This window comes from Anoplopoma fimbria, chromosome 20 (assembly GCF_027596085.1).
Source record: "Anoplopoma fimbria isolate UVic2021 breed Golden Eagle Sablefish chromosome 20, Afim_UVic_2022, whole genome shotgun sequence".
Lineage (NCBI taxonomy): Eukaryota > Metazoa > Chordata > Actinopteri > Perciformes > Anoplopomatidae > Anoplopoma > Anoplopoma fimbria.
In genome coordinates, this window is record NC_072468.1 from 5,656,595 (window position 1) to 5,672,376 (window position 15,782).

Consider the following 15,782-nt stretch of genomic DNA (forward strand, 5'->3'; position numbering starts at 1 on the left):
GTGAGGTTGCATCCAACTTAACACTCCTCTATTCATTGTGAACGTGACCAACCATGACTGGATTCCCACCTCACTTCAGTTTGCCTGGCCAGTCTGTTTTGATTCAGTGCAGTGATGACGTGTTAATACAAGCTGAGGCTGCAGGTGTTGGCAATTTCAACAGTTCAATTTAAATCTCAATTTTTTTTATAATGATCATCACTGAATATGATGGAAAACAAGGCGCAGGTTTAGGACTAAAACTGATTGTCACCACATTATACAACATGTTTTTTAATGAATCCATCTGTATCGGACAGTGAAGGACCTGGGCTTCTTCCAGAGCTGCTTGGGCTAGTGTACATTTATCAATATCATTTCTTGAGCAGGCAGGTGATTTCTATTATATACAAGCAAAATGTTGTACAAGCTAAATTTGCAATATTCAGGAGAAAAACATTGTAAGATAGAAACTTAATGTAGTTGTAATGGACATTTATATCGGTGTATGTATGAAGTATATGGTGTGAAGGTCTGACTCAAAAGGCCGGGAACCTTATAAGGTGTTATGCCCCAGGCCAGGTGCAGGAAGAACAACAACCATACACAAGTTCTTCTTTTAACTCCCCTTTTTCCCATCTCTCCACCTGTCCTTCTTTCCCCTTTTGGCCTTCTCCCCCTTGTCCTTCTTCTTCACCTTTTGACCTTCTTCCCTATTTTGGTCTTTCCCATCAGGAGATAATAATTCAGAACTGAGCCTGCAGACACTGATTTATAACCCTGGTCACCCCGTCTCTGTGAGTTTTCCTGCATATATACCAGGGGTGAGCAGCCTTTCTAGCCAGTGCATTGCTTTGCAGGCTCCCAGTGATACTGTAAACCTCGGCCTCTTTCTTGCAAGAAATAAAATACCTCAAAGACATTCATTTGTCATTTGATAATTATTTCAACGCTCATTGAGACTCATCTCGGGACATAGATAAATCGTAAATTGTTTTCCACCACATAGTGCACATCCTAAAGTCTTTCAGTGCTTTCTTCCATCTATCATTCAGTGCTTCGGATTTGTTGGAAGCTATAACTGAATAGCATATGTATTTAGAGTATAAAAGACACATTGACACTTTTTCATGTTGTTAAATGTGAAAAGAAAAAAACTAGCACAATTATCCAAGAATCAGCAGAGCATCTGTAGGGCCTAGGGGCATTGTAAAATTAAATTTGATATATAAATCGATCAAACATTAACACACAGCAGTAAGACTTGCTACTGTAGATTTCAAATTAGGCCTTGAGGTCCATGTAGACAGCTAGCAGAAACTGCAGGCTGCCATCCAGCACCGTCTCTGTTCTAGCTTTGACTGGAAGGGACAGAGGCCACAACATTGCCACTGTGGCAAATGATACCACTGACATTATCATAGAAAAAAAAAAAAGAGAGAAAATTAAAAGACTCTCTCACAAACAGTAAACAAAAATGAAAGTCCTTTTTTGCTCCTCAGATCTTTGAACACCAGAATAGGATGCTGGAACAAATAAAAAATAGCTCCTTTATAGTTTTCTCTGAAGTGGTTTCAATGATAACAGACTTGCTCTCTGATCGTCTTTGAACATCACTCAACTCAGGTTGCGACAGCGTAAGCTGGGTGCAAAAGTGTGAGTGACAGTTATAAAAGGTGCCGTTATTTATGAAGACTGAAAATAGTAAACATGGCAATGGTAACTGTCCATTGTCTGAGAGCAACTTTTAAGGAGATGCATTTAAAATTCTGAACATTAATATAGGAGCAAACAACTATTTGCTATGTAAAGATATAAATGAGTAATGTCTACTTGTGTGTGTGTTGTTATCAGAGCTCCTCCTTACCCTTGCTTTTAGTTCATGTTCGTGCATGTGAGCGTGCCCCACTGGCTCCGGCTACAGCTCTCAAATTCGCCCGGACCGACAGCGTCGTCGCAGCACCCCCCCTCCGGTTCCCCACTCAGGTTAACACTGTTAGCTCTTTCAGCACTTAATAATAATAATAATTGATTGTACTTGTATAGCGCTTTTCTAGTCTTCCGACCACTCAAAGCGCTTTGACATTACCAATCAATCACCCATTCATACACTGATGACAGGAGCCACCATGCAAGGTGCCACCTGCACATCAGAACCCTAACTAACATTCATACACATACATACACACACCACAGGAACAGCCTGCGGGAGCAATTTGGGGTTAAGTGTCTTGCCCAAGGACACACCGGCATGGACTGCCGGAGCCAGGGATCGAACCGCCGATCCTCTGATTGGAGGACGACCCTGCTCTCCACTGAGCCACAGCCGCCCCACTTTCGCCGTAGTTTGCACTGTTAGCCGCTGGCTCGCCGTTGACATATTGAGAGCTGTTATGAGGCAATCGAAATCTTTCCAATCTCTGATCTGCACCTTTAAAGAGACTTTTTGGTCAAACTAAAAAAAGCTGCCAGTCATGCTCTGGTTTGTGTGCAATGGATTAACCACCAATATTTCGGTACAGGGCTTCCTTAAAGGCATGGGATGGATTTCCACAAACACGTTTAATAATAGTGATCTTATAACTCAATGTGTTTACAGCTGTAACCAATTGAATTGCACAGGAAATTTGGGTAGGTGCTTGGGAGCAATTCATTATTGAACATAAATACTACAACAGCTTTCTTAGCGGTTTCTTTGAGACACATCAATGCATGTTACCGTAATTTATGAAATGGCGATCCGCTGTCTGGGACTCAAGAAATCGCTTTGCAGCTTGAGAATTTTAAATGGCTTCAGTTGTATAATTCCTTACTGGTTCCAAATATTCACATGCAGCGTTTCATTGGGATGCATGGCAGCATTTGAGGTACAGTGTGCCAACGAGGTTTAGTGACATAAAAGAGGCTATGAATGCTGGGCAATGTGTTCCCTAGCAAATCATTAGAGCATGCTCCGGATTTAAAGACGAAGGAGGATCCTTCTCTTTAAAAACGGTGGCAGTGTAAAAAAAAAAGGGAAAAAAAGATGGTGGTGAGGATTAGGACTGCTTTAGCTGAGCTCATTTACATCCCCAGCATCAGCAATCTAATGCTACTTGAGGAGGGATTAAGCCTCTCTCTCCTTGACTTCGATCAGATATACAACACTTGTCTTTCTACTTAGAAATATTCATCCCAGAGGATAGAAGGAAAGGAGCTCTAATTTCTAATTTTCTACACTAGCTTTGTAATAATCCCTGTGTTAATGCAAAGGCAGTGACTATGACTACAGTATGTCACTCATATTGCTCAGCTGCAAGTTATGTTAAAAATTGATACGGTTGAGAGGTAGTAAAGAGATATATAATGATTGCAGAGATGCAATTTCCTAGTGCATCACTCATTTTGCTGTATATCATTTTCATTACATTGACCATCTCTGAGTAATTTCAGATTTTAAATTAATAATGAGAGAATATAAGGATGATTCACATGAACAGCACTAATCACGATGTTACATAAGGGTGAGGGATTTGGTCATTTTTTGTTTATTGAAAATAATGATACTGACATCATATTATTATCCTTCTGAAGTCAATGAATATTATATACGAGGATCACATTGTTAACTTAATTCTTTATCCAAACCCTATTACAATGGTTGCCTGTTATCAGCCTTATGAATTAAATGTAAGGACTTCTGGCAGCAGCTTGGTGAGGACATTGAGCCATTTCCATATCAGTTCCAACTGTGGAGGACAATTAAGCACTCACTTGGACTGATTTTCATATTTGAATTTTCTATTTGCGTAGCAGAGTTGAAAAGGCATTGCAGAGAGGACTGCGCTTTAGTCTAGTCGCAATACCAGATATGGAAATGTTGTTTTCTGTGACCTCATTCTCTTATTCTGTTGGACAGTGGCTGGCAGCAGGAATGACAGTGTATCCATAGACCATATTCTCATGTTACCACGATGTCCCTGTTTGCTGTCTCACTGCCTGGCTTAATGAACGTCCAGAGACAAATTAGATGGAAGGAAGCAAAATGGGCTCCTGGGAGGAGCAGTAGCAGCTCACAATTAGAATAGCCATTAATTCTCCATCTCACTGGCTTTCTGCTTGGAGTTGATGCGGTCCGTCGTTTTTCATGTCAGTCTTTCAGTCTCTGACTCTACATACATATAACATCCCTCCACCTGTATCTACTTACCTCTCTCTGTTTAACTGTCAACCTGTCAAGCTCTATGGCTGCATTTTAGTTACAGCTGCAAAGAATAAACACACATTTATGGTGAATCTAAATGGGATAACACCTGGCATTGAGATGGCTTCACCGTATTTACAGTATATTATTATGTGATTCCTATAACCCTGACAGCCCCTCCCAACCCATCAATTCTGCTTTTCTCAATAATAGAGATAAATTAACATGATGGTTATGTGTAGATTGTTTCATATGAGACAAAAAAAGGACATGAAATACTAAAATATATCACTTTATCTATAGATATTTCCATGTTGTGCCTCCAAACTGCAGTGACCACTTTTTATGAAATGAAAGTTGACATATCTTTCCAGCATATAAACTTATCTCTGATAATTCCACAGTTTAGTAATGATGTTTCATATTGGTCAAATTTGTGTTCTATGGCTTCATTATCCTGTTTTTATTGGGAATCGGTATTGCATGTCTCCCTGCCCTTTTCTCTTTTCCCTCCTCTATTCCTCTGTCTTTCTGTCAGCAGTACACACAACCACAGAGGACTTCAGAAGTTGGATGAGGATGGAGAAGAGAATTGGGAGTAAGATGAAAGAGGAAGAGAGATGGTAACAAAAGGAGGTGACTGAGAGACTGAGGTGCCGGCCGGAGGTGGGGGGGGGGGGGGGGGGGGGGGGGATTGGGGAGAGATTTTGTGTTGCTGTGTGTTTAGTGTGAAACAATTGGTGATGAGCAGAAAGGGCAGGGTCTCTGAGGAAATAAGATCAAAGGACCATCTGCCCACATACAGGAGCCGGGATGGATTTAGTCGTGAGAGAGTAAGAGAGAGAGAGAGAGAGAGAGAGAGAGAGAGAGAGAGAGAGAGAGAGAGAGAGAGAGAAAGAGAGACTCGAGCAGTGTCCAAGCCTGAAAAGGAGTGATGTTTCTGGCCTGTGGCAATAGAGGCTAACACCATCCTTAAATGGAAAGAACCCTCCATCTGCAGCTATTTGTTCCTTCCAAGCTTGCCATTTCTCAATCATATGCTGAGCATTTTCTTTTTGCTGTGCCTTGCACCGTAGAATGAGTTGGCATGAGCAAATTTGCTCTGCTGGCTTTGTGATTTCTTTGGCCTGTATATAAATAATGGGAGGGGGGATTCTTTCCCTTTTTTGTATTCTCTCTCTTCTGCTGGGATGACTTTGCACATCTTAGACCTAGTAGTCCACCAGCATCAAAATGTACTAAATGCATTCAATTAAGAGATTCAGTTAGTTTCCTGCTTTTCATCTCAATAAAGAAAACTAAAGAACAATCTGCTGAAATAAAGAGGCAATTTAATATACACACAGAACTACTCCCTAAATGTCCATGTGATTCAGTTAATTATTGTAAGGTCAGTTCTTAAAAGTACGATAAGGCTATTTTAATATAGCCTTGCAGCATACTATGTCAAGTGGACACCGTCTCTAAGAATAACGGTCAAGGTTTCCCTGCCTAAAATGAGACCACAGCAGCCCTTCCTGGTGGTTTGGGGTAAAGGGAGGTAGGGCTGTCCTTGACGAATAACGATCAGACGATATTGTCAACTAATCGATTAGTTTATTTAATCAAAAGATCTGTAAAACTGAGTTTATCCACAAAGAATCATGCAAAAGCTGCATTTTAAATCTTGTGTTTACTATAAATTACTCATTTACTTTCTTGGAAATAAGTCATTCAGCAAGAAAAAAGCATAAAGAACGACTAATCAGATTAGTCGGCTTATCGATTAAGAGGAGGCAGCCCTAAAGGGAGGCCAGCACAGCAAAAGCAAAGAAAAAGATGAAGACTACCTTGAATATGTGCATCACAGTTTTGAAGTTCACCCAAACTGCAATAAATATCTCTCACCTTTACAATGTTGTTGCGTTAAAGGCTATATTTAACATTAAAAACATTAATATGGTAGCAAATAACTTTTTGCCATGTAAAGATATTGAGGAGTACTGTCAGAGAATGCTGCTCTCCCTCAGGGTTTGTCGTTACTGGAGTTTCTCCCTGCTTTGTTAACATGGCCGGGCCATCTGCGTGTGCTTGAGTGCATGTTATAGTCTGTTAGCGTGCCCCACTGATTAGCTCACGAACACTGCTACGCACTGCTCTCATCTGGAGGTTACAACTGATTATAGCGTGGTCACGGAATATTAGCATCCACCCTCCAATCCCCCCTCAGGTAAACACTTAGTGCATTCCAATACCCATACTAACATAACATTTAGTATGCCAAAAAACTATTAAGTTGTCCCAAATCATAGTTTGTCCAAAGCAGTAGCCCAAAATTACCAGGATGTTTTACTATATCCGGTTGCATTTTGCAGTATGCAAGCCGGCATGCATTTCTGGCTATTCTGACCCACAATCCTTTGTGCAGCAGATACATGAGCAAGAGGGTCAGAGTTCAAGGTGCCATGTTATGAGGAAGTATATCGCAATTGAATGCATACTGCATGCACCAGTGTGTAGTTTGTAAGGGCAGCTACAGAATATACTAAAGTAAAAAGAAAAAATTTGCAATTTGAAATTGCAGCTACTTTTAGCTCTGTCAGCACTTTCGCCATAGTTTGCACTTAGCGCTGTTAATACCATTAGCAATGAGCCACCAGATCAACGGTCAACATGTTGAGGTTGGTGAGAGGCAATTGAAATGCTCCCAACCTCGTATCTTGCACCTTTAAACAAATGCAGCAAAAGAACGTTGTTTGAAGGTCCAAATGGAGATTTAGACAGGCTTTTAACATTGATTTAACCTAACTCGCCTACACCTAGTTGCTTCCATTGATTGCAGCTCAAACATTTGGAGCCTACATCACAATTGCCCCTATAAAGGGAGCACTTGCAGTATCTACAACTGCCCTACCTTATTTTGAACCCATCATGCCAAATGATCACACTCAGATCTCTGTACAGACATTGTTCTGTAACAATACTCATAAATTACAATCTACAATGACATTCCAAGTTCCTACCTGCTGTTCACCCATCATCACAAATTTCTTGAGGCTCTTACCAGCACAATGGCATCCACATATATCATGGATTATTTCCGTCAGTGTTACGACAGTTCTCATCTAAGCACGGCAAGGGATAAACAGCATGGTATGAAGAGCACCAGTCAGTCATTCATCAACCAGCTGTCAGTAAGAAACCATCGTTATGCTATAGCGTCCTCTTCATTCTCTGTTCCTGATGGTTGAGCAAAAGAGCTTGCTGAGACAAATTACCTATGCACAGCATCCTAAAGGGTTCAAATCCTGGCCAACACAGTATTTCTGAATAGGCTAGGAAGTTTCTGAGCAGAAAATGAAGCAAAAACCATTATAAAGCTCTCAAAGTGTCAGAAAAGAAAATCTAATACACCTCAGGCAATGCAGATTCTTGAAACTTTTTGAAATATTTTAATACTGTAAACTGATCTTGGCTCCTACTGTACGCTCCTACTGTTTATGTTCATGTTATTCTTCAGTTTTTAGTTTCAGAATATTCAAGAAGTCTGAATAGCCAAGTGCATGTTAAGTGAGACAAGCAGTCATACATAAAGTGTAAACGCTGGGACTGCTTACTGAAGAGCTTTTCTTTTAAGATTTGGTGCTTTATTAGATGAGATGACAGGATTTGCTTCGTGAAACCTACAGCAAATTTCAAAATGCCCCCTATCCTAGAGATTTTTTACAAGACGTAAAACTACAAAACTACATAATTAATTGATTTGTCTTATACACTATATTGAATGAATTTGTCTTATACATTCACTTGTAAAAAGGTTAACAGTCCAACTATCTATTCTTATTTTTGGGTCAGTTTTACTGAGGTAGTTAAAAAATGTAATTGGTGAAAAAATGTCCACCACATATAGCGGTTTGCCATATTCATGTATCAGCAGTCTCAGCATATTCGATCTGACTGAATAATGCTGCATTTACTTCAAATCCTCCAGACTGTGGCCTCAGAACTGTCCCATCTCTCTGCTTTAAGTACAGCCCAAGTGGCAATGCAAAAATCCAGTATATGCACCACTCCTGCTAACAGAGTTAATGTATTTAAGCTACTTGCTCTACAGGAATAAATATTTAATTAACCTTTGGAGCCACAGAGGCTCTAATCAACTTCTTCAACATGATTAAAACCATTCCATCTCATTAGATTGCAAATAAATTTACAGATCTAATGGAGGCTTGTGCCAGACTTTATCATATCTGTGGGGCAGACCAGTCACCCAATCACACGCCATCAAGCTGTCAATTATGTCAAAGCAATTAACTTTAAACAATCCATGAAAATCAGACATCAACAGGTCAAAACAAACCAATCCCATGCTCATTTTAAATGTCTTAAGGGAACCAAGAAATGTGTAGATAACATGCAACCATGGTTGGTACCCCCCCGTCACTTTGTACTCCTGGAAGGAAAGTTGGCAGAAGCTGTCATAATCTGCAGTTTAAAGGATTAAAACTCATTTTCAGTGATAAAACATTCTTACCTCGGCAGATTGGCACAGGGAAGTCCCACACGGACACGCCGGCTGTGGTGGTCACACAGGTGAGGAGTGAATGGCCGTCCAGGACATAGCCGGTGACACACCGGTAGCGGATCTTGTCACCTATGTTGAACTGAGTTCCATTCAGTATGCCTTTAGGTGGAACCCCTGGGTTTCCACACGAGCTGCTTCTCAGCTCTGGAAAATGATAAGAGAAGACAGTATTGTTAGGAAAAACAATGTGTTGCTGTATAAAATATGTAGCAAAGTGTTTCCTAAATTTCGGCTCTCGTCATGTATGCAAAGCAATATGGTTGTATTTTCATAGTTTTAGCTACCTAAAATATGTCCATGTTATACATGAGATTGATAGTCATCTTGGCTTGAGTATTAGAGTATTTATATAATGCTAATAGCTAGTAAATGTCAGCGCAAGTATGACATTTACGCCATTGCTGCTCAGATGCTCAGTTATGTCTGAAGAGCTGTAAATACCGAGGGAATTTGATAAAAATGCACTTCCCAGGGAATGCTGAAGTACCACACTGGTGTCTTACCCATCTCTTTACATCAAGAATTCACTAAATAACAAATCTATAGCTGGAGGCTGCAGTTGGGGGGGACAGGAGGCGGAGAAAAACAAATACAGTTGCACAATGCCCTAGGAAAGAAAAAGCATGGTAGTTTAAAAAAGATGATAAGAGAATGTGAAAGAAGCTACAGCTGCAGAGTGTAATATTCTTCCTGCATGGCCACATTTCTTAACAGTTGGTACAAAACTCAAATCACAAAAAAAAAAAAAAAAAAAAAAACTCACAGCACTGAATGTGCACTAGTATTTCAATTTTTAAGAGCACTTATTATCTGATACCTACTGCAGGCCGAAGGCCAAAACATGAACAGGGCCTTTTAACATGAATACTGGGCTTCCATAGAAATGCTCATTGGCCCGTTTTACCATGGCAATGAGACATTTCAAATGATGTGTGCTTACATGGATCTCTTTTATGTTATTATTGTCTTTCATTTTTGTCAAAAGTTTGGACACACCTTCTCATTCAACTACTTTGAAGAATCTAAACTATAAAACATATTCTGGTTTGTTTGTTTACCACATAAATCCATATGTGTTCCTTCATAGTTTGGATGTCTTCAATATTAATCTACAATGTAGAAAAAAATAAAAAATAAAAATAAAGAAAAACCATTGAACTTTTGACTGGTACTGTTTATGAACATAAGAACGTGAATATTTTCTAAACTTATATCTACTACTTCATTAATCATGGTACAAACATAGATTTTGGAGGTAAAGAACTGCATGTGACAAAACTACCAAAAACAATGACAAATATTACTTGTACTATATTGCATTTATATTTCTTTGAATCCTCTTGGCAGACACACTTTTGTAGATGGCATGGTGTACTTACAGTGGGGCAAAAAAGTATTTAGTTAGCCACCAATTGTGCAAGTTCTCCCACTTAAAAAGATGAATCCAGGAAATCACATTGTAGGATTTTTAATGAATTAATTGGTAAATTCCTCGGTAAAATAAGTATTTGGTCACCTACAAACAAGCAAGATTTCTGGCTCTCACAGACCTGTAACTTCTTCTTTAAGCGGCTCCTCTGTCCTCCACTCATTACCTGTATTAATGGCACCTGTTTGAACTTGTTATCAGTATAAAAGACACCTGTCCACAACCTCAAACAGTCACACTCCAAACTCCACTATGGCCAAGACCAAAGAGCTGTCAAAGGACACCAGAAACAAAATTGTAGACCTGCACCAGGCTGGGAAGACTGAATCTGCAATAGGTAAGCAGCTTGGTGTGAAGAAATCAACTGTGGGAGCAATTATTAGAAAATGGAAGACTGCAGCTACTGATAATCTCCCTCGATCTGGGGCTCCACGCAAGATCTCACCCCGTGGGGCCAAAATGATCACAAGAGCTGAGACCAAAAATCCCAGAACCACACGGGGGGACCTAGTGAATGACCTGCAGAGAGCTGGGACCAAAGTAACAAAGGCTACCATCAGTAACACACTACGCCGCCAGGGACTCAAATCCTGCAGTGCCAGACGTGTCCCCCTGCTTAAGCCAGTACATGTCCAGGCCCGTCTGAAGTTTGCTAGAGAGCATTTGGATGATATGGTCAGATGAAACCAAAATAGAACTTTTTGGTAAAAACTCAACTCGTCGTGTTTGGAGGAGAAAGAATGCCGAGTTGCATCCAAAGAACAAGGGGACCAGGACGACTGATCCGTGTAAAGGAAAGAATGAATGGGGCCATGTATCGTGAGATTTTGAGTGAAAACCTCCTTCCATCAGCAAGGGCATTGAAGATGAAACGTGGCTGGGTCTTTCAGCATGACAATGATCCCAAACACACCGCCCGGGCAACGAAGGAGTGGCTTCGTAAGAAGCATTTCAAGGTCCTGGGGTGGCCTAGCCAGTCTCCAGATCTCAACCCCATAGAAAATCTGTGGAGGGAGTTGAAAGTCCGTGTTGCCCAGCGACAGCCCCAAAACATCACTGCTCTAGAGGAGATCTGCATGGAGGAATGGGCCAAAATACCAGCAACAGTGTGTGAAAAGCTTGTGAAGACTTACAGAAAACGTTTGACCTCTGTCATTGCCAACAAAGGGTATATAACAAAGTATTGAGATGAACTTTTGTTATTGACCAAATACTTATTTTCCACCATAATTTGCAAATATATTCTTTAAAAATCAGACAATGTGATTTTCAGGATTTTTTTTTCTCATTTTGTCTCTCATAGTTTAGGCCTCTCTCATCTTTTTAAGTGGGAGAACTTGCACAATTGGTGGCTGACTAAATACTTTTTTGCCCCACTGTATGAGCTGACAGTTAAAGTACTGATGATCAATGCAGTCTTTTGCAAACTATTGAGAGAGAACTTTGATAAAGATCTACAGTAAGTTGTGATAAACAGGCCTGGGCCGCTTGTCCATTTTGTATTCTTTAGCTTGGACACAATCTTCCAGTACATTTCTCTCCTCCATTAGACCAGTAGAAATCAATCTCCGCCAATATTCCCCTGCACATGTCCAGCCTGCACGAAATGTATCGGCAAATATTTTATTGGAAGCAGTACAGACCATAGCACCATCATCTGCTTCTTTTTGCTTCAGGAGTTACATGTTGACGGAATTGTTTAGTAACAAAATAAGGATCTGGGGTCCTTTTGGCAGTTGAAATTGCAGCCAACCTTATGTATGCGTTTACCTCTACCAGTATCAACTTGTGACCACAATTTTAAACTAAGAGTAACTAAGACACAAAGCAGTATGTCTTGTTAGTAACTGCTTTCATGATTAGGGATTAGTGAACTCTTGTTTTGTCATCTATTCACAGTTAAATATTTCACATAAGATATATCTGTTAAGAAAAGATAATTTCAGTAAAAAATAAATTAAAAAAATAATCCGGACCTGAAAACATCATATGGGACACTTAATTGTATTATTAAATATAAAGAGTGCATCTTAAAAACCCAAATAGTCTGATCAGATCCGGAGTTCTCTTGTTGAACCTACTTCCTTAGTCCTTAAGCTCGTCACTGATCATGCAATCAAGTCGTATTAATATCTTTGATATGTGCCACCTGTTTGAGGCTAATTATTCAAACTGGCCAGGCAGGGAACAAAGAGGCATTTTTAAAAATCACATAATCTGTATCAAATGGATTTATGGATGGATAAAAGAGACAGAGTTAAGAAGAAATATATTTGAGACCCTAATCCTGAAGTTGATTTCAATGAGAGACATATCTGTGACGCTGCATTTTCTAATACAGTAATAACTTCCAGGAATCATTTTTGAAATCCAATTACTAATCCACTTTACACTGCAGATGCTCACATAAACATTCCTCATACGTATGATCTCTAATGAATGCAATATAAATCCTCAACATCAACTGCCGGCTGTTTATTTTTATGAGCAAAATTAAATACCAACAGACTGTGACAGGAATAAAGCAGGAGGAAAGGGGACATCAGAGCATGTGTGGTTTCTTTTTTTAATAAATACAGAAAGTGTTTAATTCACATTTCAAAGCTTCATTGAGGGTATAGGATTTATATAAAAGTAGCTTTTTAGGTTAATCAACTTTTCAATGAGAGAGCAGAAAGGAATCATTGGCTGAGGCTCTTATTGGTATTCTCCCATTTTAATACCAGCAATATTGAGACAAACGCTCCCGCAAATGAATCTGTCAGAAGAAGAATAAAATATGTACAATGGGTTTATTATCTATTTTATGTATGTCAATGCAATTCTTGTGTTTCAAACTGCAAAACCTCCTTTCCCAAGCAACTCACAAAGTCCAGTGTAAAATTATATCGAAATGGGATTTTATGATTGACAGCCTATTTGACTGATGTGTTTGTGAGGTGCAAACTGAGGGAAGATGGAGCCATACATAGTGCAGCACTAATGATGACCAATGAAGGGGTGAGCAGTGAGAGTCACAGTTGAGAGTCCACACAGGTTTGACATCTGACCAGTGCAGAGGTCAGGGGTGAGGAGCAGCAACTCAGTCTCCCAAGAATTACATTTGCAACTATTTTGCATTTGAAAAAACTATTATTTACACAAAGTTTGGTAAGGTTTAACCATAGCAGACTGTTTACTTGACATTCAGATATGTCACTGACAAGGTTCACCTCTCATAAATAAACCATGGAACAAAATCATATGACGCACATTGCATAAACTATAATAATAAGGTAAGAATTGATATAAAGCACCATCCAAAAACGTGGTTTCTATGGAATTAATTTGAGAGTAAAGACAACACAAACTACAAAGAATGCATTCATCCCTACATGGCACAGCATGATGCCTGGTAACAAACCGCAGATAAAATATTTCATCATGGGAATTATGGAGAGCCTGTGGAATTTAAAGTTATTTGTTTGAAATATCAAATTTGTGGAGTTAAACAAAGTGTGTCTGAGCACATGAAAGGCAATCTAAATATCTAAAAACTCACCACATTAACCGTTAAATGAAATTGCGGCACACTGCAGAGCTGAAAACATTTGAATCAAAAGCATCTAAACAAGACAGAAAATCAATTGGTCAGAGCGGACTGGTTTCAACCAGATGTTATTCAGAACTCCCCATGACCCAAATCTGTTTCCCACAAAGCCTTACATCACACCAATAATGTTTGACTAGGCATTTACCCTTTATGGATGATGATGATCACTGGAGACTACCAAACGCACACTGTGCTTTAGCTATTTAACACTCATCTGCCAATTTAAAAAAAACTTGATCAGCAAGAGCCCGGCTGCTAAATTAGGCTGCCAAGCATTCTGTGGATGACTTATTAGTGGAGTTCTGTGCCAATGATGTTTATAGGAAAACAAGGTTAGATGCATATGGATGTGTATGCATCACATAGTGTGCTGTACATTTCAGGTATGAGCTTTCCATGGTACAATATGTGGGTTGATAAAATAATCAGACAGTGTTTTAGTAATTCTAATGTTGGCCTATTTAAAGCGAGTGTCTATGGTTATGATAGAAAATAACTACTTCATACAACCCGTTGTCCTTCCACCTGAAGGTAGAGGTGTTTATTGCTGTTCGAAACGGCTACACTGGAAGTCGGGGTGAAAAGCTAGCCATCATAGAGAGTGGCGAGACTCACATTGTCAGACACTTGCTCCTTGACGACATGATAGGGTTGGTTGTACACACTAACAGTGCTTCATACCTTGAATAGAAGCATCTGCATTATGCAATATACATTGCATGGGATGTGCAAGTTTCTTGACTAAACTGCTGTGACTTGGATGTGACTATGAGTAAAATCAAGAACTTAAAAGTTTGTGGCCGGTTTGAGTGTTACAAATCATACCGTGTACCCTGAGCGGAATTATAATTTTAGCTGCCAGATGTCGCTGGGACCTTGGACAGATTGCACTCAGCCAAATAAAAATGTGATAACCTATGAATTATTTTACAGGATGACACCACATTTTCCAGGAAAGTATTGGTCTTTAATAATTTCCCATGGATTTTCTATGCAAGGGAAAGATGTATTTACGACGCAAGCTTAAAAACAAAAACATCCTACCTACTACAAAACTAGTTGTTCAGCAGGTTGTACAGATTTTAGTGAATGCTAGTGTGCATGGTGTACAATATCTGAGTTATAGATTCACTGGTTACTTAACATTCAAACTGACGTACAGCAACTAATTACAGTTATACTCATTACTTTTTGCAGCTGTTCTTGAGATAACTGTATAGAGGAACAAAATCGCAAGCACAAGTAATAGTTTGGAGAGACTAACCCCAGGTCACCAATTAAAAAGTAATAGATACATCTCAGCTGTAATTATACCAGCACCGAGTCATTGGGCTTTGGTTTGTATTGAAAGTCATTAATAATGTCTTAGACAGACATAGCTTTTGAATTTATTGTAAGGACATATTTGAAGCATATTTGAAGCATATTTGGTTTGTTAAGTCCACTCACTGTAGACAAAAAACTGTGCCACAATTGCAGCTACAGTAGCTGCATATCTGTAAAAAATAAATGAATAGAAAAGTACTTTGAATAATAGCCTGCACTTAACAACTGAATCAAGATTTCTGTTTTTACGAGGGTTTGAAGAGCCCCCTAAAGAAATCAAGTGTTTTAGATACAGTGTTAGCCCCGAGCCAACAAGTGTTGCTGTCTGGAGCACCCTAAATAAATTGTTGATATAACTGAACCTTTGGAAAACAGCTGCTCCTAAACACCAGGGGCTGGTTCTGGTGCAAAACCTCATGAAAACCTGAACAAACTTCACTTCCAGGAGAGACACAAAAACAATGCCAATACAATGCTGAAGGAGTGCTCTTAAACGCACAAAGCACCACCCACTCTGCAAAATGATGCCTGGTTAAAAACAGTGCATACGGTGATTAACATCATAATACACAGTAAGTATCATTTGTGATGCCAGAGAAAGTAAAATACTAACAACAATGTCGAACTAAAAGCATCTCTCCGACCTTTGTAAACTAAACAGATGAGAAAACAGATCTGTTTGAATCTTTACCAAAACGTGTTCATTGTA

At 39.4% G+C, this 15,782-nt stretch overlaps 1 protein-coding gene across 1 annotated transcript in view; it reads right to left on the reverse strand.

Annotated features, from left to right (window-relative positions):
- LOC129110230 (CUB and sushi domain-containing protein 3-like) overlaps positions 1-15,782 on the reverse strand; it is a 211,891-nt gene that overhangs the window by 158,282 nt on the left and 37,827 nt on the right. Inside the window, exon 4 of the mRNA XM_054622416.1 lies at positions 8,676-8,870. Within this exon, the coding sequence (XP_054478391.1) occupies positions 8,676-8,870 (195 nt within the window). The remainder of the gene's footprint in view (positions 1-8,675; positions 8,871-15,782) is intronic.